Source organism: Saccopteryx bilineata, chromosome 6 (assembly GCF_036850765.1).
Source record: "Saccopteryx bilineata isolate mSacBil1 chromosome 6, mSacBil1_pri_phased_curated, whole genome shotgun sequence".
Classification (NCBI taxonomy): domain Eukaryota; kingdom Metazoa; phylum Chordata; class Mammalia; order Chiroptera; family Emballonuridae; genus Saccopteryx; species Saccopteryx bilineata.
Genome location: NC_089495.1, coordinates 12,746,257 through 12,767,063, shown reverse-complemented (window position 1 = coordinate 12,767,063; position 20,807 = coordinate 12,746,257). Strand labels below are relative to the sequence as shown.

The window sequence follows — 20,807 nt, the reverse complement described above, 5'->3', positions numbered from 1 at the left end:
GGCCACGCAGTAACCCCACCAGGCTGCTGGCTTCCGTCAGACAAAGACTAAGGAAAACAGCACAGCCCCCGCGTGAAGTCACCTGGGAAAGCTAGCCTTGCTCTAAAGCCACTGACATCACTGCTTCCATGTTCCATTGCATGGTGGCTGTCACTTCTTGCTGGCTATTTTTCTGATCATTTACACATTCTGGGTTCTAAGGTTAGAGGTGAGGTGAATGCTTCTTTCTTTGGAGAACTCACCAAGGAGAGACCATTCAGGAGAGAGGGAGCAGAAGGACTACATTTGTCCCAGGTTCTGTCCGTGTGGGTAGGAGTCTAGTCCCCTCTCAGGGGCACGTGGGGGTATGCAGCTTCTATTCAGAGTAACTGTGTCTGCAGGACTTGCATTCAGGGCACCTCTGATTGGTTGAGATGTGGTCATCTGACCCCATCTTCTGGCTGTCTGGTTATCTGAATAGATAGTAAATGATAATGTCCCATCTGCTCTGCTGTGAAGGGACTTCCTCTTTCTGCTCTGCTTCCAGAGCTTCAGCTGTGGGACAGCCTGCGGAGAAGAAATCACACCACCCTGGTCGGTCAGTCCATCTAGCCTCCACCCCCCCGGCCACTTGATGCCCGTCTGCTTTCCTCACAGCAACACCACAGTTGCCATAGGGTAGAGCCACTGCTGCCTGGGTTCCTGTTTCGGGGGCTTCCCAACTGGTTCCCAGAGGTTTATAGGAACAAGATTGGTTTTAAGGGAATTAATTCTAGGAGTGTTAGCATTCTTATGTATTGGGAAAATTGTCCTGACTCAAGCAGGCCCCTTTCCTACTTTGCATAAGAAGGGAGTGCCCGGCAGCCATCAAGAATCTTACAGAGGTACACTGTCTCTAGTATATGGAAGCCTGTAGGCACACGCGCACACGAACACACACACACGCGCGCACACGCACATACATACATGAACACACACACACATACACACATACACATGTGCACGCACACACGCATGCGCACACACGCGCGCACACATACACACATGCACACACTCGCATACATACGCGCACGCGCACACGCACACACGCACACACGCGCACACATACACACGCGCACGCACGCACGCATGCGCACACACGCGCACACACATACACACACGCACACACGCGCACACACACACAGACCATTCAAAATATTGATTTAGGTGTTGAGAAAGTGAATGTATTTAATGATATAAATAACAAAACTTGAAAAAAATCAAGTATTTTTCAAGTCTTGCTATTACATTATTTAAGACAAACTTAATTGAGTTGTCAGCTAACACACTATTTAAAAATGTATGATGATAGATCACTGTGAATGTTGGCATTCAAAGAAGCACTTCAAAGAATCAAATGACATTGGTACAACAAGCTACTTCTATTTCCATTACTTATTTATGTGAACAACTTTCTTAATCCTTGCGTTTAACAAATAAGAATAGAATAGATTCTGAATGTGTCTCAGTCTAAAGATAAGTCATATTCACCCATAAATATATGAATTAATTTTTAAAAGCATACCTAGTCCTTTCCTTATGAGATCCATTTCTAATAAAATGTCACTTTTTATGTTTGATAACTATTTGTAGAAAGTTAGGTTTCCACTTGGTAGAATGACAGGCTTAGTTGTTTTGAGCCAACACTTTTCTCCAACAACAACTAGAAAATCTGCTGGACAGTGTGTATGTGTGCATATATGTGATGGATAAGAGACATACCAAAACCTACAGAAAGAGGTATGCATATCTGGAAACTGGTATCAGGCCTCCCAGTCAAACACTGATCTCAAAAGCAGTGATTGAAAGGCTAAGAAACTGACCTGACCTTTTGACAGAATGAGAAGATGGGGGAAAATGACAAAAAATCTACAGCCCACCAAGGAGAAGAGACCTAAACACCCCAGGCTTTCAGTTGGACAACAAAGGGCAATAAACATTCTAGGAATAAGAATGAACTAGAAATAGACAAGAGGTGAAGACTTCTTGTGGACTTAACATTCATTAAGACCAAGCTGAGCTTTGAATTATCTTTTTTTATTTTTTAAGGTAAGAAGAGGAGAGATATAGTGAGTCAGACTCCCTCATGTGCCCTTACTGGAATCTATTCGGCAACTCCATCTGGGGCCGATGCTCAAATACCAAGCTATTTTTAGTGCCTCAGGCCAGTGCACTCCAACACAGCTATCCTTGGTGCCTGAGGCCATGCTCAAACCAATTGAGCCATTGGCTATAAAAGGGGAAGAGGGAGAGAAAGGGGAGAGGGAAGAGGGTAGAAGTAGATGGTTACTTCTCCTGTATGCCCTGACAAGGAATCAAACCCGGAATGTCCACACATCAGGCCAACGCTCTAGCCACTGAGCCACCAGCTAGAAACTGAATCATTTTAATCTCTGACTAAATGCACTTTGGATTAAGATGGTCTTCCTTGAGCCTAGGTGCCTATAATAACCAAAAGCATATATTCTCTAGAAGAAGATAACATCTAGAGTGTCAAATGATACCTATAACTTTATATATACAATATACAGCATTCAATTACAAAAAATAACCCAAATATAGGAAAACAAAGCCTGACCAAAATGTCTAGAGGAAAAATGGCAGACAATAGATGCAAACCCACAATGATCCAGATATGAGACATGGACTTTAAGAGTGCCATGATAAAAAAAAAACAAAACCAAAACAAAACAAAACTAAATGACAATTCCAGTTAACAGCAGTAAACTGGAATTTTTTAAAAAAATGAATTATAGAACTGAAGACAGTACCCAGCTTAAATGTGGAGAGGCAAAAAGATGAAAAAAATATTTGAGAGATAATGATTGAGAACTTTCCAAAACAGACAAGAGATAACAAATAGTAGATTCAAGATACTGGGGTTGAGTGGGGGGGACTCATGAATTTCAGAACTGCTGAAAACCACAGACGAGAAAATCTTGAAAGCAATCAGAGAAAAATGTTCAAAGAAGTAATAAGACTGACAGTTTACTTTTTTTAAAAAAAATTGGAAGTCAGAAAGACAATGGAATGATATCCTCACAATGATAAGAGAAAAAAAACAAAACAAAAAAAAGATCAACCCAAAATTCTATATCCAGTGAAATTATCCTTCAAAAATGAAAGCAGAATAATGACCCTTTCTAGAAACAACAACAAAAAAGACTGCACTTATTTCCAGAAGCTTTAGAGTAAAAGATACTAAATTCTTCAGCAGAAGGAAAATGGTCACAGAGAAAGCACAGAGATGGAGGAAGGAATGAAGAGCAACAGAGACGGTTAATTTGTATGTAAAAGTAAATTAATAATAGTAATAATAATTTTTCAGATTAAAATTCCATAGAGTATTAAAATCCACAACAACAGAAGTACAAAATGTGGCAGCAATGTAAAATGCAGAGTTGAAGTGTTCAAATGGCTTTGCATTGTCTGGGAAGTTATGAACGTGCAAATTTATTTTAGACTTCAATAAACCAATACTTTATTTTTTTATTATCTCTAGGGCACTATGCCAGAAAGAGATTAATTAAAATATATAAGTAGCAAGCTAATAGAGGATGTGAAACGGAATAAAAATAATAATATGTGCTTAATCCAAAAGAAATCAGGAAAGAAGAGAAAAACTATTGAATGTGTGATTAATTCAAGACACATAGTAAGATGGCTGGCTTACACACAAAAGTATCAGTAAATACATTACATGTAAATTTTACTTCTGTGAACTAATATTTTATTAAATATTTCAATTATTTTGAATGAGCCTGACCTGTGGTGGAGCAATGGATAAAACATCAACCTGGAATGCTGAGGTCGCCAGTTTGAAACCCTGGGCTTGCCTGGTCAAGGCACATATGGGAGTTGATGCTTCCTGCTCCTCCCTCCCTCCCTTCTCTCTCTATCTCTCTTCTCTGTAAAATGAATAAATAAAATCTTTTTAGAATTAATTTAAATGAGTCAATTTCTATGAAGTTCAAAAGCAGGGAAAACTAACTGATAGCCCAAGAATAGTGTTTGCACTTGGGAGGGTAGTGACTAGAATGGAGCAGGAGCAGGAGCCTATATGTGAAGGTAACGTTCTGTCTCCTGAGCTGGGTGCTGGTTACAAGTTGCATTCACTTGGTAGGAACTCATTGAACAATACACTTAGGATTTAGTCACGTTTTTGTGTCTATGATAATCTTTAACAGAAATTCACATTATAAAGAACTATCACTGGACTGGATAAAAGTAAAACCTAATATATGCTTCTCATAAAAGATGCATGTCAGATGTAAGTATGCAGGACAGTGAAAGTAATGGCATTTAAAAAAAATACAGAATGGCCTGACCAGGCGATGGCGCAGTGGATAGAGCATCTGACTGGGATGCGGAGGACCCAGGTTTGAGACCCCAAGGTCACCAGCTTGAGCACAGGCTCATCTGGTTTGAGCAAAGCTCACCAGCTTGGACCCAAGGTCGCTGGCTCGAGCAAGGGGTTACTCAGTCTGCGGTAGCCCCACGGTCAAGGCACATATGAGAAAGTAATCAATGAACAACTAAGGTGTTGCAATGGAAAACTAATGATTGATGCTTCTCATCTCTCTCCATTCCTGTCTGTCTGTTCCTATCTATCCCTCTCTCTGACTCTCTCTGTCTCTATAAAAAGAAAGAAAGAAAGAAAGAAAGAAAGAAAGAGAAAGAAAGAAAGAAAGAAAGAAAAAGAATTAAAATAATAAAAGATACAGCATGTAAACACTAACCAATGAATAATAGTAGCGAGTATAGCAAATGATATTTCCCCCCAGAAAAGTCCATTATCCTTCCTGGGCCAGACCTCTGGGTGGAGCCTAAATCAATCTAATCTGTAGTTGAGCTGGGTCTGAGCTTTTCTGAAGCCTTAGCTAGATTCATTTTGCCACTAGCTTCAAACGCCATGAGGGGAGATAAGGATTATCCCTTTAGCAGCTCTTGGAATTTGTCCACTAGATAACTAACTCTATTTCTTACACAGGAAGTTGATGCTGCCAACTTTTTTGATCACCGAGGAGTTGTTTTTCTCTCCAGCATCTCCCCCCAACTTTCTGCAAGAAAGGTCTCCCTCTCCCCCGATGTTCTTCCCTAGCCTTCGGGGAGCTGTGACCTTGCACTCAGCGGAAGACAGGGGGCGATTTACCTCCGTTCTCCTGCCCTGCCTGTGGCCTTTGGTGGGATGCTGCCACAGTTCTTAATTAAGTTAAAGATTACTGTCACTTCTAAAAACAAAGAATTCCGTAACAGCGTCATAACAGATCTACTTTGCCACACATCGTATCTAACTCGACTCTATCAACTAAACAATTCTATGTACAATTAATCACTAAACATTTTTATGTCATCCTTTAACCTGAAACAGTTATAAATTTCTCGGGTCGACTTTGTTACTATGCCAATATTAAATCCAGATTTATTTTAATCCAGTAAAGCATTAGAAGAATGTATGATTGATACTATTAACAAACATAATTATTATACAGAAACACCTACAGTTTGATATTAATGTACAAACACAAAATTGTACAGTTGTGTCTTTTGGGGGTTTTTTTATCTGCAAAATCATGGTCAAAATTCCAGGACTTACAAGCTCACATAACTTGCTGTCAGACGTTCCCCAAGCAGAACCTGGCAGGCTGTGTAAGGCTGTTAATCTTTTGAAGGATGGGCGGTGTCCTGTTTGCATTGGTTTGCTGACACTGAGCACAGAGCAGATGCAAAGTATGGGCCCCCTCATCCTTGGCTGAATAAATAACTTTGAGAGAACAATAAACATTCACAAACAACCTTCAACTGATAAAAACACGGGTATCTTATGTGCTGTAACTGGTCAAAATCAAACGGGCGTGTCTTCCAATGATGAATATTTTCCAAGAACCCATGGGCAGGATTTGCTCTTGGGGATTCTAACCTGTTTATCCTACTCAACAAACAAGACTTGGAAAGGCAGCTTCCTTCCTGCCTTCGAGGTCTCTCTTCATCCTCTTAGATAGGCTTGCTCTCCCTGAACCCAAGGTATCAGGCAGAGAGAGATGGGGTCTCCATGGAGACCCATGCTGGATAAGGAATTCTTCTTGGGGGCTGCCCCACCTTCATAAATCAGCTGTAACCAAGGGTAGACCAGATGGCCACCAGCTGTAGCCAGATGTGCCCAGGAGTGGGGTTAATGTGTTTCTTGACGGAGACCCTCCTTTCTCCCACATTCCCAGCTTGTCCCACTCTTACTCACTCCTACCTTGGAGATCATTTTCCATGGGCTACAAGGAAGCTCACCACCTGGTCTCCTGACACCCCTCGTCTGGGACTGGGCTGTGCTGACAGTGCTCCACACACACCTTCTTGTCTAACTTTGAACTTTTGCTTCTGCTGCTCTCTTTGCTTGGGACGTCCCTTTCCTTCCCATCTCCACCCCCCCCCCCCCCAATGCATTGGCTAGATGCAGTCTGTAAGACTGAGCTCAACATAGGCATTCAAGGAAGGCTTCCAGGAGGAAGTGTTTCTCATCCAAGTCACCCAGTAAGTGTGCCCTTCACTTAGACTTCACAAAGTGCAATGTTTTCCTGTATGTCTCCTCCCTCTGGACTCCTCTCTGGGGTGCTCCAGGTTAGAGACCTTGACTAATAAATTTCTGTTCATAGTAGGTGCCCGATAAATGTACCCAACTCACTCAAACTGAAACTGACTCATCCCTCCCCTGCCTTATATTCTGATAAGTTGGGCGTTTCCTCCTTAGGGCAACTGCTTCTACTTCTCAGGTAACTGGGGCAGAGAAGGTGAGGCCGTAACAACTGCTCACATCTGAATGTCTTGTATTCTTTTATTTCATGTTGGAAGAGTCCTTGCTTATGCTCAGTGATCTGGATGAGTGATCTGGATCTAACTCTAAATCCAGTTAGACTAGTGAAATACTTATTTTTATTATTCCTGGATTAATCAGATACTACCTAATTCTTCATTCTAAAACAGGCAAAGCCTGACCAGGCGGTGGCGCAGTGCATAGAGCGTCGGACTGGGATGCGGAGGACCCAGGTTCAAGACCCCGAGGTCGCCAGCTTGAGCGCGGGCTCATCTGGCTTGAGCAAAAAGCTCACCAGCTTGAGCCCAAGGTCGCTGGCTCAAGCAAGGGGTTACTCGGTCTGCTGAAGGCCCACGGTCAAGGCACATATAAGAAAGCAATCAATAAACAACTAAGGTGTCGCAACAAAAAACTGATGATTGATGCTTCTCATCTCTCTTCGTTCCTGTCTGTCTGTCCCTATCTATCCCTCTCTCTGACTCTCTGTCCCTGTAAAACAGGCAAAGGTACAATAGAAGATTTAGTGATTATGAAAAACCTACAGGAAAAAAAATGTGTGAATTGAGACATTTCTGTGTACTAATTAATTTTTTGTTTCAAATTTGGGAATTGGGAAAGACTATTATTAACTACTTTTTGCTAGTCCCTGTCAGGGGACACCAGTGTTACAGAGGAATGACATTTGAGAACCTCTGCTCCAGTTAAACAAAATTAAGGGTTAACTATCCCACCCAGCAGCAGCAAGTTCTTCTGATGTCATGAACATTTTATTTTGACTAATGGCGCTGCCTTCCAGAAACAGGCTCATCACCTTACCTCGACTGTTGAAGAAGTTAACCACTTACCATTTTTTTCCTTCCTAGGCTGTGAGGTCGAGATTCTTGGTGTCAGGCCCACTTACTGCCTAGAGTACAAAAACGTCCCGACGGACATCAATTTCGCCAATGCAGTCAGTGATGCTCTTGACTCCTTCAAGTAAGTGTCCCGGTTCTTTCAAGTAAGAACAGTTCATACCACTGTTCTTCCTTGCTTCCAGGACCAGTAGCGAAGGCTAATGTGAATGAAGAAGAGAGGTGGTGATTCGGTACACGCTTGTATCTCCGAAGATATTAATAAGCACTTGACAAAAAGGGAGGATCTGCAGTGAAAGAGGTTTAGAGGAACGGCTGACTCTTTTCTCTTCCCAGAAATGTACAAATCAATTAGCATATTAGAACAGAGAACTTTGTTTTTCTCTCCCACATGAAACCATAGCACACAGTTTGGAAAAATGCCATAATAAGCAATGTTGTCCTGAATAACACACAAGAGTCTGTCGGGGAAAGCCTCAAGTCCGTCTCTGAAACCACTGGATGTAGATATCAAAATGGGTAACCAGGTGGGGGGTCTACCTGAAAAGTCAGCGACCAAGAGGCTGAGGATGTTGGGGCGCTTATGTTTCCAAGGCTGGACATGGGGTCACCTGGCCTACTGAGTGGGTCTTCTGGGTAGGGCTAGGGCTGAAGAGCCACAGTAATCAGTGTGGAGACCATGGAAGGGCCTTCAGCTTCCAGCTGGGCAGATCCTGAGAGCCTCAAACCGGAGGCGTGGTGTCCAGATCGCTAGCACTGACCACATGCACTGACCTGTAGGGAAGGTTGCCTCAGAGTGAGTAGACCAATTATGTATCCGCTCGTGCCACCACCACCCCAGCCACTGTGGGGAGCAGGGTCACCCTCACAGAGCTGTGAAAGCAGCACACGTCGGCCTGGCCTTCGCTGCCTCTTAGAACGTTCCAGTTCCGTGATATCTGTCAAGACGGTCCTCCGGGCACATGAAGGTTCAGGTTCTGATAGGTTGGAGAGAAAATAGGTTTGAGGAACTGAAAAACTGAGAGGGAACAAATGAAAATTTTAGGATATTGGGGGGGGGGGGGTGGAGGGAAGGGACAGGGGCTGGAGGAAGTAACCTGTAACTAACTGTTCTGCACCACGTGGTTTGCAACTCTGGTGCCTTACGTGATGCTGCCTCCGACCTGCTCTGCTCCCTCATTCTTGCCCGCAAGGGCTGAACGCCACACCCACGATGAGCCGGGATGTGGTGTTACAGCCCAGCTTGTGCAAACAAAGCAGAACGGCGCGGCAGGCGGAGCGGATGAGCTGAGCTGGAACTTCCTACGTCTACATGAGGCCGTTTTCAACACATACAAATGCTGCCCATCCCGACAGCCTCCTGCCTTGCCAAATATGAAAACTTGTAACGTGGTTGTCATACAAACACCTTCAAATAACACAACACTCTGCTTGGCAGTGTGACTGTTTCCGCATCTCTCTTGTCTTGAGACCTGAGTGGACTCCCCGGGGACACGGCTCTGAGAAGCCCGGGTCAGTGCCACCCACACGCACGCTGGCTGGTCCAGGCAGGCGTCCCTGTCCTGAGACACCCCAGGATGCTGGAGGGACAGGGCTCTGTTTCCCAGAGGAGTTTCCGTTTCCGCTCCTGTTTCCAGGGAATTGTTTTTTCTGCTTTCAAGCTGAACGGCGTCGCGACGGAACGGCAGAGAAGCATCGCTTTCCCTGGAGCGCGGCATCTAGAAATGGGGAGGACGGGGTTTTCATTGTTGTTGGTGGTGGTGATGGTAGTGAGTGAGTGTATGTGTGTGTGTGTGTGTGTGTGTGTATGTGTGTGTGTGTATTTAGAAAGGTACTGGGCCCCTCCAGAGAGAGAAAAAACTACAAGGAACCAGAGGCCCCGGAAAGCGGCCCCAAGCTAGGCCTCGAGGTGCTGCGTCCTGGTGCTAACACCTAGCCCAGCTTTGCAGTCGTGTACAGAAACGGTCGCAGGCCCCAGGGGACGGCACCCACACAGTCCCCCACGTGAATGGTGCCCAGGAGCTGGGCAGTGAAGTCCAGGTGGGATGGAACCAGGCCGGGCACTTGTCCTGTGGACTCTTCATCCTGCAGAGTCTAACAGGGCCACCAGGAACAGCCCCTTTGCATAGTGACGGGGTGGAGATCTACTATCTCTAAGACTAGTCAGGGCTTCAGTTGAGAGAGAGAGAAAAAAAATAGGGGAAAAATCAGCCAGATGATACTTACTGCCCTTGGAAGCAATAAAGTGATTCAGGCACCTTTCTCTACAAGCCTGTGCACTGTTAGAACATGTCTCACTTCCTTCTCACAAGGCAGAATGAAAGATCGACAGCCGCGAGCCAACATGGGCCCAGTCTAGAACCGTCTAGAACAATCAAAACCACTTCACAGCCCTGGCCAGTTGGCTCAGTGGTAGTGTGTTGGCCTGGTGTGCAGGAGTCCTGGGTTCGATTGCTGGCCAGGGCACACAGGAGAAGTGCCCATCTGCTTCTCCACCCCTCTCTTTCCTCTGTCTCTCTCTTCCCCTCCTGCAGCCAAGGCTCCATTGGAGCAAAGTTGGCCCAGGCACTAAGGATGGCTCCATGGCCTCTGCTTCAGGCGCTAGAATAGCCCTGGATGCAACAGAGTGATGCCCCAGATGGGCAGAGCATCGCCCCCTGGTGGTGTGCCGGGTGGATCCCAGTCGGGGGCATGCGGGAGTCTGTCTGACTGTCTCCCCGTTTCCAACTTCAGAAAAATACAAACAAACAAACAAACAAACCACTTCACAGCTTGTTCATGCAAGAATGTCACTCAAAGGAATCCCTAATTCTCCTGGTGTGTGTATTTAGGAAAAATTCAGGTATCGGCCCCAAATGAAGGAGCATGTTTAGAACTCCCTACTCACCTCTTGGTTTCTTTCAGCCCTATCCCAAACTCCTCGCTGTGATAGGAAGGGCGTTTAGAGCTCTTCCACATGAGTATGCAAACATGCATGTGCACACAAGCACCCGCAAACACCCACCCTTCTCCCGGCCAGCGCTGCTTATCCGAGTGTCTTTGTCCACTCTGCTGTTAGTCTGAGGAGCAGAGGAGACAGGCACAGGGCAGACAGGCTGTGACAGAGGCAGGAGAGACAGGTAAGGTCCTTGAACAGGGAAGCCTGCCCAGGGGCAGCATGTCAGCAAAGGGCAGAAAGGCCGAGTCTGGCCTCCACGTCGGACCTGGGCACTGCCGCCAGTGCTCAGCGGGTCAGGGCTTTCCTGACCGAAGTCGCAGCCCTGTCAGGAGCTACCTCTGCACCTGGGCAGCTTCCCCGTGGAGGAAAGGAGAAGGGGAGGAGAACCAGCGTTTCTAATAGCCACCTGCTAGAATGGTGTCCTTGGCTTTATTGCTGTTGACGCAGTTTGCTCATCATCGGGCACTGCATAGGATTCTTCCCTGGCCCTGCCCCTTCCAAATGGGCCCACTGATTCTCTGGCAGGTCAACACCTGTTTCAGGTCTCACACAGCTAGTAGGTGGAGTCCTTTCCACGGGGCTCTGGACCTAGTCTTGGGGGGGACTCTCCTGAGCATGCAGTAGCTGGAAACTGCTTCGGAGGCAACGCGGCCATCGCCCCATCTGTACCCACGCCTGCAAGGTGCCCCAGGAGGAATCAGGTGGGAGGATTGCTTCTTCGCAGTCCTCCTCTTTGGGCCATGCTGTGCCCGGGGCTTCTGCAGGGTGGAGGCGGGGTGGTGGCCTCGGCACTCCGTGTGCTCAGGGGCGTGCGGCTCCCGTCACTGGTACTCTGTGTGCCTGGCCACCGCTCGAGGGGACACCCAGACAGCACCTGCCCACACGGCCACCTGGCCTGTCAGAAAAAGAAGGCAGTTTGAGACCCACATCGCTGGGCCCATCCTCCCGGAAGTTCTGCTTGCAGGCTGTTCACATCAGCGGGCAGAAGAAGGGCGTGAGGCTGGGGCCCGATAAGCCTGGGTAGCTGACGTGGGGGTGCCCGGGCAGCGGCCACGGGGAGCGATGGCAGACACAGCCCCGGGTGCCTGCGGGGGCCGGGCGGCCATGCCCAGGCTGGGCAGACCAACGGAGGTGGCCTCACGAGGTTGGTCAAGTAGCAATGGGTCTGGGGGAGCGGTGGACTCAGGTGCCGCCCTCTGTCACACTCCAGGCTGGGGCAGCAGCTCGATGTCCTGGCCTCTGTCCCTCCTCCCTGTGACTCTGAAGAAGACGGGCGAGAGCACAGGCTGGCCCAGACTGGTGTCTCCTCCCCGCTGGGCACACAGGGCGAGGCCGTCTAAGCACGCCTGTGTGGAACAGAGAAATGGGGGTGTTCGTTCCCTCTGCCCCCCTTTCACTGTCTGTCGAGCACTTTGCAAACTCCAGCTCATCCAACACCCTGCATCGTACTTTGAGAAGGTTTTCCAGGTAAGAAGTCACGGCTTAGAGACACTTAGAGGCCTCCAGGTGAGCAAGAAGAGAAGCTAGAATTTGAACCCAGATTCGTTTAGTTCTGATGCCCTGTCAAAGTATAGTTTTTATCATGAGAACTTTGTCCTGGGCTCGCTACATAGCAGACGGGAATTAGGCGGCAGTTCGCATGAATTTATTTCTGAGGTCACCAGGGTGTGACAAGGCTCGTTAAAAAGAGTGTAAAAGGCACACAGACAAAAGAAAAGGACGATAGAGAATGATGGCACGATTGTCATTAGACGCAGAAGTGCTTAGTAACGCAGAGGACGATCAAACGCTAGCTTGGAACGGCTGTCTCTATCAGACAGAAGGAATTTCTTCTTGTCAGTTTCCTACAGGTTTGATGGCTAGGCTGACCGAGCCTGGACTCTAATCGGTACTTAAGTCTGGTGACCCGTCAGCAAGCTTATTAGACACTATTCCTGTCCCACCCCGAACAGACAGGCAGGTGTGTGTGTGTGGGGGGCTTGGGGGGGGGAGAAGGGGGTTGGACTTATTTCTAAGTTTTGGACTGTTTTTGTTCACAGTAACTTCAACCATTCCTTTAAAATTGCCTCCACTTCTTTCTCCCTAATTCTTTCCCTTTCCAACCCACTTCAGTAAGGAAAATGGACATGACATTATGAGCTTTTTAACATTGAAAAGAAATCTGGACGGAATCCTGAGGAGATGGGAGGCCTGAGTGCCCCCAGAAACCCCAGGACGAGGGGCCCCGTGTGGCTCTCAGGTAACTGGGCCGATGACCACATGTCCTTCTGGCTCAGTTCCTGGGCCCTCAAGCTATAAATAGCCAGTAACAGACCTGCAGACATTTCCACCCATCGCTCCGCACCCAGCCACTCCATTACAAACGAGCTGACCTGTGATGGAGACCAGACCCACGTGGAGAACAGCTGGCGACCAAGAATTTGTCAGCTACACCCCAAACAGGCGAGCGCTCTCGGGCCTTGAAGACGATGTCCCCAGTGAATTGGAGAGACTCCAGGCTCGCGGTCTTTCACAAAAGGCGCATGTATAAATCCCTGACTCGCAAGCATCCCCACTCCGATGCTGCCGGCATCTGGAGTTGACGGCTTCCTGACACAGAGCCATCAGGTACATCTGTGAGAGTTTCTGGCTTTCTGATCACATGGGGGTTTGGGAGTATGGCAAATAGCCTAAAAAGAACCAGCCCGGTGGCTGCGGCAGTAAAACGAGGTGTCTAAGACGAAATGACTTCACAGCATTTCATTGAACTTGACTGCAACAGGCACCTTGTTTGCACAACGTTCCCCACCTACAAGCCCCACCCTGGGAGTGTGCCGGCCTAAACATAGGAGACCTGGTGTGAATTGTGTATCTGGGATACTATGTATCCAAGTGTGAATTGTGTATCTGGGATACTATGTATCCAAGTGCACAGAGCAACTATGTGCTGAGGCTTGCCTGAGGTTATGACTTTTCTGAAAGTTTCCATATGTTCAAACATAGAGGTGGAGGAAGTGCTATTGCCCATCAGTGTAATGAACTTGGGCCTCAAAAAGAAACTGAGGGATATGTGAAAATGCCCTTCTCCAGAAAGAACATTCGCCCAGCGCCGACACACTTGCAGACCTTGAAGTGACTTTCCTTCTCTGCTATCTCCGGGAGCCAAAGGCATGGGGATCGGTCATTCACATGTTCGCGAGTCTGAAGAATGATAATATTTTGTGAGAATCACCTAAATAACAACCTAACCCAACCCCCGTTGTGCAGGCCGATGGGCGCAGCCTTTGTAAAGAAGGGCCGATTGGTTTTGTTTTAAAAAGAGAAACGACCATTTGCTCTAGCAATTTCACTTACCTTGAAAGCCACGTGTCCTCAAAACCGTGAACGAAGCACACCTCAAGGCAAGCTGTGGAACATCACAGCATCGTTACAGGGTGGGCTCCTTGGCAACTACAGCCGCAAGAAAGAAAAGACATTGTCACTGAACTAAATGGGTCCATTTGCTTGCACGCGTCAAAACCCGGCTAAATGTCAACAGGAGCTCACAGCCAAGAAAGTAAGGGTTTACTAGCTGAGGAAATGGCAGCAAACCCGGAGTCACAGGTAAGCTGGTGCTCAGAGACCTGGCTCCCCCACCGCATCCAGGCCGTGGGTTCTAAAGGAGCTGCGGTTCTGGCCTCTGTTGATTGGTTGGGGCCTGGAGTAGTTGTCCATTGTATCGGTCCTGATGTCAGCCACGGCGTTGTTCCGTCTGGTTTTGTGAGGCTGTGGTCCACAGGGTCGGTTCCACTCTCATGAGCCTGGGGCTGAAACACAGCTGAAGTCAAGATGTTGTCTTTCATTTGAGCAAAACTATGTCTGTGGTCGACAGACCTCAGGCTTTGTTCTTAAGACAGTGTGATCCCAACCAGCACCTGATGTCCTAAGAGCCTAATGATTAAGGAAGAGAGTGGATTCCCTTTGCAAAAGGGAGAAAGGGTCATGCTAAAGAAATGGAGTTCCTGCACAGTTACAATACCAGAACCTTCTCTAAGGACAGTGTGGTGAATGAAGGGGATGTGAACATTCAAAAACCCAGGGTGGTAAAGGGCTCTGATGACCCTGGAGGTGGCAGGTTAGCATTCCCGGTTAGCCACGACCCAGAGATCTGTGAGACCTTGAGTAACTCCGAGAGTCCTTGTTCGTCCATTTCTTCATCGGCAAAATATGCACATGCTCTTCTGTAGAGCACTGTGGTCCGGACTCTGGAGGCAGGCAGGTGAGCCTCTGCGTGGAGAAGTGACAGCGGCTCAGTCTCACGGTGCTGCCTTTGCTGTGACTCACAGCAGCTTTCTTGGGGTTGGCGGGATTCTTAAAAGAGAATGAGGACCATCTCACCTGTGGTGGCGCAGTGGATAAAATGTTCATTGACCTGGAGTGCTGAGGTCGCCGGTTTGAAACTCTGGGCTTGCCAGGTCAAGGCATATGTGGGAGTTGATACTTCCTACTCCTCCCCCTTTCTCTCTCTCTCTCTCTCTCCCCCCCCCTCTCTGAAAATTGATTAATAAATAAAGTCTTTTTTTAAAAAAAAGAGAGAGAGAATGAGGACCGTTTCCACGAGATCAGTTGGGTTAAGCAGGATGTGCCGTGGGCTGCTGACCTCTCACACAGTTTTCAGTGATTGTGTTCAGGGTGATGAAGTCAGTCCCCCCTGGCAGAGGCAGATTAAGACTCTGGTTGAGACTCCGAGCTCAGAAAAAAATATTGGGCCCCTTAAAAAAAAAAAAAGAGAAACAGGGAAAATAAAAATACATGTTAACCATATTTTTAAATAAATAAAAAATGTTATGTACTATTAATGTTAAAATTGCACATATGAAACCAAACGTGGTATGATTAAAAAAAAGTGTCAAGTTGGGCTTTTGCAGGGCCCTTCAGAAGCTGGAAGGGCGGGCGCCCAGCATGCCCACCATTAAATCCACCTCTGCCCCTGGGTCTGAGTCCCGGCCTCACCTCTCTCTAGCTGTGCGATGCTGGCAGCCGGAGTGAACTGTCTGTTTAGTACATTTCTACCTTCCTGGGTTGTTGTGAGGACTGCATAAGATAATGTCCGTGAAAACCCCCAACAGAGTGCCTGACCCAGTGCCCCTGTCATGCACCGAGCACTTACTATTATTATACGTTCTACTGACAGTTATAAAGCACCTACTGTGTGCTGACTCCTAGGCTAGAGGTAGGAGAACAAATCACCACCCCTAGGGTAAAAGAATTTCACAATGTAGAGAGTGGGAAGGACACATAAATGGGCAATTACAGTCAATACGGAAAAGCATAACCAAAGATGACTGTAGAGTGCCGTGGGAGCACCCAGGAGTGCCACCCAGCTGAGCCTGGACATCAGGGCCAGCTTCCTGGAGGAGGCAGCCTCTCCCCTAAGACCTGGAGGATGGGCAGGATGTTCAACTCTGGTCGTGTGAACCCTGCTGTCTGAACTACTGTGAGGCTATCCTGCCTCTCCTATGGATTGCTAGACCCAGGGCGCAGCCGGCTCTGAGGATACACATTCTTTCACTCATGTTCCAAGTGTGGGAGGCCACACTGAGAGAGACCGTGCCACCTCCTGTGTGTGTCCATGCGTGCCTGCACAAAATACAGCTATTCAAGAGAAATTAGGCAGCCCACCAGGGTATATTAACCTTTGTAAAGTCCAAGCCAAAAAAAGGAAAAAAATTCCCATTGCTTCAGCGTTTGTCAGTTACTATTATTACCACCGACACCACCGTCATCACCATGATTATGTTCTGATCCAGTGCGGTGGGGAGCCGTTCTGGGTCAATCCAGAGCTGGGCAGGGGAGTTGCAGAGGAAAGCGTTCTGTGGAGACGTTTTTCTTCCCTCCCCGGCTCTGTAAAACCCCCTCCCTCCTCCAGTTTACATCACCAGTTCCTGGTCATTCCAGCACAGCGTCGAGGGTTCAATAGCTCAGCTTTTACCTCCGTCCTCTGGCTGAGAGGCGGTGTTTTCCCGGAACCGAGGCATTCCTGGAACCCGTAGAAATGTGGTCACTGCTAGAATGCATTCTACATCCACATGGGAGCTGACCCCGCCATGTGCCTCGGGGGTGTCTGCTGACATCAAGGCCTGAACACTAACCTGTTTGCCTCTGAGAAGGTCGCATAGTGAGGCGTGTTCTTGCCAGTTCGCAGCCCCCACCCACAGCCTGGTGTTTTATATGTGGATGCTTCCAGAATGTCCTGTGATAATGAAACTGTCGTTATTTAAATTATTGTTTTTTAGTTTTTCTGGGTTTCCCAGCGACAGCAGATGGTGAGGGTGGAGCGATCCGAGCGTCCCCTGCCTGTCATCACGTCTTCCCACCCCTGGGACGTGATGAGCAAGGCTCCACGAGCCCAGAGTCGAGGTGTCGCGTAAACGTGCTCCCCGACTCCCGTCACCAAGGTGCTAGGATCTGGTGCGTCTTGGTGCCAATCCCACCTCTTTCGTTTCTTTTTTAACCTGTGCTCTGTATCATTTTATTTATTTTTTTACATTGAATATTATTCTGCATTAATTTCCGATGTTCGGCACAGCGCTTAGACTACCATGTTCTTTACAGAGTGGTCTCCCCAACATTTCAAATACCCATGGGGCCCCCCTGTCCCCATGCTGGTTTTCAGGAGCCAGCTCTGCCTGGCCCACAGGGCGGGGCGGGCGGGTGCCAGCGCCTGCACAGAGGACTGACCCAGGGGGGTCGTGGGGAGAGGTGGCGGGCCTCTCCCAGCGGTGACCCTCTCGCCCCTCCAGGAGTGGCAGGGCCGACCTGGCAGCCATCTACTACGAGCGCATCGACGTGGAAGGCCACCACTACGGCCCCTCGTCGCCGCAGAGGAGAGACGCCCTGAAGGCTGTGGACACCGTCTTCAAGTACATGACCCAGTGGATCCAGGTGACCAAACACAAGGGCCCCTGGGCTAACCTTCCCCCTGGTCACTCCCTGTCAGTCTTCTTGTCTGCCGACAGCTGACAAGGCCAGCCCCGGCCGTGATGGGTCTCTTTCCATCACACACGCCCCTTCAGGGACCAAGAGGCCCCTTGTTTTGTAGCGGGCCAGTGGGCAGGAAATGACTCAGACGTGCGGCATTAGCCCGCTCCGCTGGTGACATGGCCTGGTTCTGTGCCGAGCCTAGTAGTCTGGCAGCCAGCTTGGCAGGACGGGCATGGGAGCCAGGCCTGGGCTCTGTGCCTCACTCTGCCGCGTCCTGGCTGAATGACTTTAAACAAGGTATTATTCTTTTAAAACTCTCCTGGGCTTCTTGTTTCACATCTGGGAAATGTGTGAGTGGCAGTTCTCGTATTACCACGGACGTGAGTTGAAAGAGCCAAGATGAAGAGAGTCAGGGCACCTTGTGAGGCGAGAGGCCGCATGCGTCGTCTTCAGACTATTGGGACGGGGGACCGGGCTGCCCACGCCCCCCCTCCCCCCACCAAAGTGAGGGAATAAATGATGGAGTAATCCAGACTTGGTTACGTGTCCTTTGTCCCTTAACGTGTCATTTGAAACACCTCTTTACAAGACATCTTTCCGAGAGCGCCCCGCCCCCTCCGCGCTGTGACCACCCGCCCTCTCCGCCCACAGGAGCGGGGGCTGCAGGACCACCTCAACGTCATCATCTTCTCGGATCACGGCATGACGGACATCTTCTGGATGGACAAAGTGATTGAGCTGAACAAGTACATCAGCCTGGATGACCTGTTGCAAGTGAAGGACCGAGGGCCTGTCGTGAGCCTTTGGCCAGCCCCCGGGAAACACTCAGAGGCAAGTGACACCCAGACCGCAGGGCGGGAGGGCGGGGAGGGGAAGGGGGCGGAGCACGTGCTCAAGCGTCACCGTCACCGCTTTGTGCTTGCTCTTTGTCCTGTAGCAGCTGGGCGACCCCCGTCAGTTTTCATCCTCCCGCGCTCTGTGTTCTCTTCTGTAAAGTGGGCGTGCTGGTGTCTACCGCACGGAAGTTCAGAGGAAACTAAGTGAGATAAAGAATGTCCTGGGCTCAGCGGGTTAAGCGCTTAGCCCCTTAGCAGGGCTGTTTTATAACTGGCCCTTGCAGCACCTGGCAGGCAGCATCAGACCCACACACAGAAGTCCCTTTCTCCGGGAGGCGGCCCCCAGCCTGCTCTGTGCTGGTCAGGGAACCTGCGATGAGAAGGTGGCGAGCTAGCGGGCTGAGGCCCTGTGTGCTGCGGACCAGCTCCTGTCCAGGGACCCACACTGCTGGGGTTCAGGTGGCAGCTCCGTCCTCACCCGGCAGCTTTGTAACCGGGCCCTCTGCTGCACCCCTGTCCTGTCAGCGTAGCTCCGTCCCTGGGCCCCCTGCAGGGGTGATGTATGTGTCCCTAATCACGATTATCCCCGTCAAAGAGGTCGCTCCCACGAGGGTGAGCTTGAGTTCCCACAATGTGCAGATAGATGTGGGACCCGGCTGTCTCTCCCCAGTCACTGCCCTCTGGGGACACAGCGCCCTGAGATAACCAGGCCTCTACTTACCCTTCTCTCCAAACACTAATTAGAGCTGGCAGAAATTGGCGAGTCACCCTGAGAAAATGAGGAGGAACAGTGGCACCTTTGGGTGACTGTGTTGCCCCATGTGGCCTGGTCGCCACCCAGGAAAGGCTTCGGGGCTTCTGCTCACGCCCAGAGAAAACTGCTCTGCACTGGGCAAGTGTCTTTCTGAGGGGGAGGCCCAGACTGCTGCCTGTGGCGGTGCCAGCTGTGGGAACACCAGGAATAGGCCATGAGTGGACCTGGTGCGTCCACCCATCCTCAAAGCCGTGAAACACCGGGGCCAGTTGGTGATAGGAAGTTGTTGGCACTGACGGAGCACTGGTGTGGACGGTGGTCTCTTCTTTTCGGCCCAGAGAGCCTCTTCCGCCAGCCCTGCACACTCCCACAGCCGAGTCCCAGATCTGTCTGTTTTGGGGTTGCAGAGCACAGCTGCCCACCATGCCAGTCCTGTCCTCCCCAGCTCCGTCCCAGTCCCCGCTAGAACCCCTTTTTCCTCAGGAAGTGGGGGTGCTAAATGTGTGTACATGATGTCCCCACGAACTCCCTAAATATGGAATGGGAAGAATATTTTACACGTTGTCAGGTCCTAGAGTAAATGCTTCTTGCAAAGAAGTTCCGTTTCCCTGGCGAAAAAGAGCACCCTTCTCTCCAACTTGGCACTTAGGAAGGCTCCGGTTCCAGAATGCTTAAGCCTCAACAGCTCCTGAGCTAGGAGGAGCTTCTTCCAACGTGGTGTTTAAGACAGGCGCTTGCAAGCCGCCTGAAGCAGTTGGTAGCTTATTCAAATGTGGGGTCTATGTTTAGATGACAGTTTGTCATGTGATGGACTCAACAGTTTGTGAGACCTGTTCTATGTCATCTGAATTTTCTGTTCTCCAAAAGCTTCCTGTGAATGCACCCTACTTCCCTTCAGAAGTATGGATTTTCTTTTCTTTTTCTTTTTATTAAGTGAGAGGTAGGGAGGCAGAGAGATAGGCTTCCACATGTGCCCCAACCCAGATCCACCAGCAAGCTCTCGAAGGTGATGCTCTGCCCATGTGGGGCTGCTGCTCCGTTGTTTGGCAACTGAGCTATTTTAGTGCCTCAGCTTTAGTGCCTGAGGATTGCATGGAGCCATCCTCAGCACTGAGAGCCAACTTGCTCAAACCATTTGAGCTTTGGCTGCAGGAGGTGAAGAGAAAGATAGACAGACAGAAGGGAGAGGGGGTGGGTTGGAGAAGCAGATGGTTGCTTCTTCTCTGTGCCCTGACTGGGAATCGAACTCAGGACTTCCACATGCTGGGCTGACCCTCTACCACTTACAGGGCAAGGAGTATAGATTTTCTTAAGTAGGAAATAATAAGTCATGAAGCCATCAGAACCCTTCTACTAAACAGCTCGGAAACTAATTAATTTCAGAGTTGGGTAGGTAAAATCAAATTTATATTCAGTTTTACCCAGGAAGAATTGCTGACTAAAGGCTAGCAAGTCAACATCAGCTGATGGCTTTTCAGTTTAGCCATAAACATTGAAGTTGCTGCTAAATATTGCATGTACAGAGTTGATATCTTATGAAACTAGCAGTGTAATCAGTGCCCAACAACTGGCACTTTTGAGATTCAAGTGTAGATATGACATGCTCTATAGGTCAAAGAACAAATCCTCTTTCTCTGATCCTGGTGGTATCCAATTTTTTATT

General features: G+C 48.8%; 1 protein-coding gene across 1 annotated transcript in view; it reads left to right on the top strand.

The window, feature by feature from the left end:
- Positions 1-20,807, top strand: part of ENPP6 (ectonucleotide pyrophosphatase/phosphodiesterase 6) — a 93,049-nt gene that overhangs the window by 50,476 nt on the left and 21,766 nt on the right. Inside the window, exons 3-5 of the mRNA XM_066235278.1 lie at positions 7,687-7,798; positions 17,374-17,515; positions 18,206-18,385. Of these exons, the coding sequence (XP_066091375.1) occupies positions 7,687-7,798; positions 17,374-17,515; positions 18,206-18,385 (434 nt within the window). The remainder of the gene's footprint in view (positions 1-7,686; positions 7,799-17,373; positions 17,516-18,205; positions 18,386-20,807) is intronic.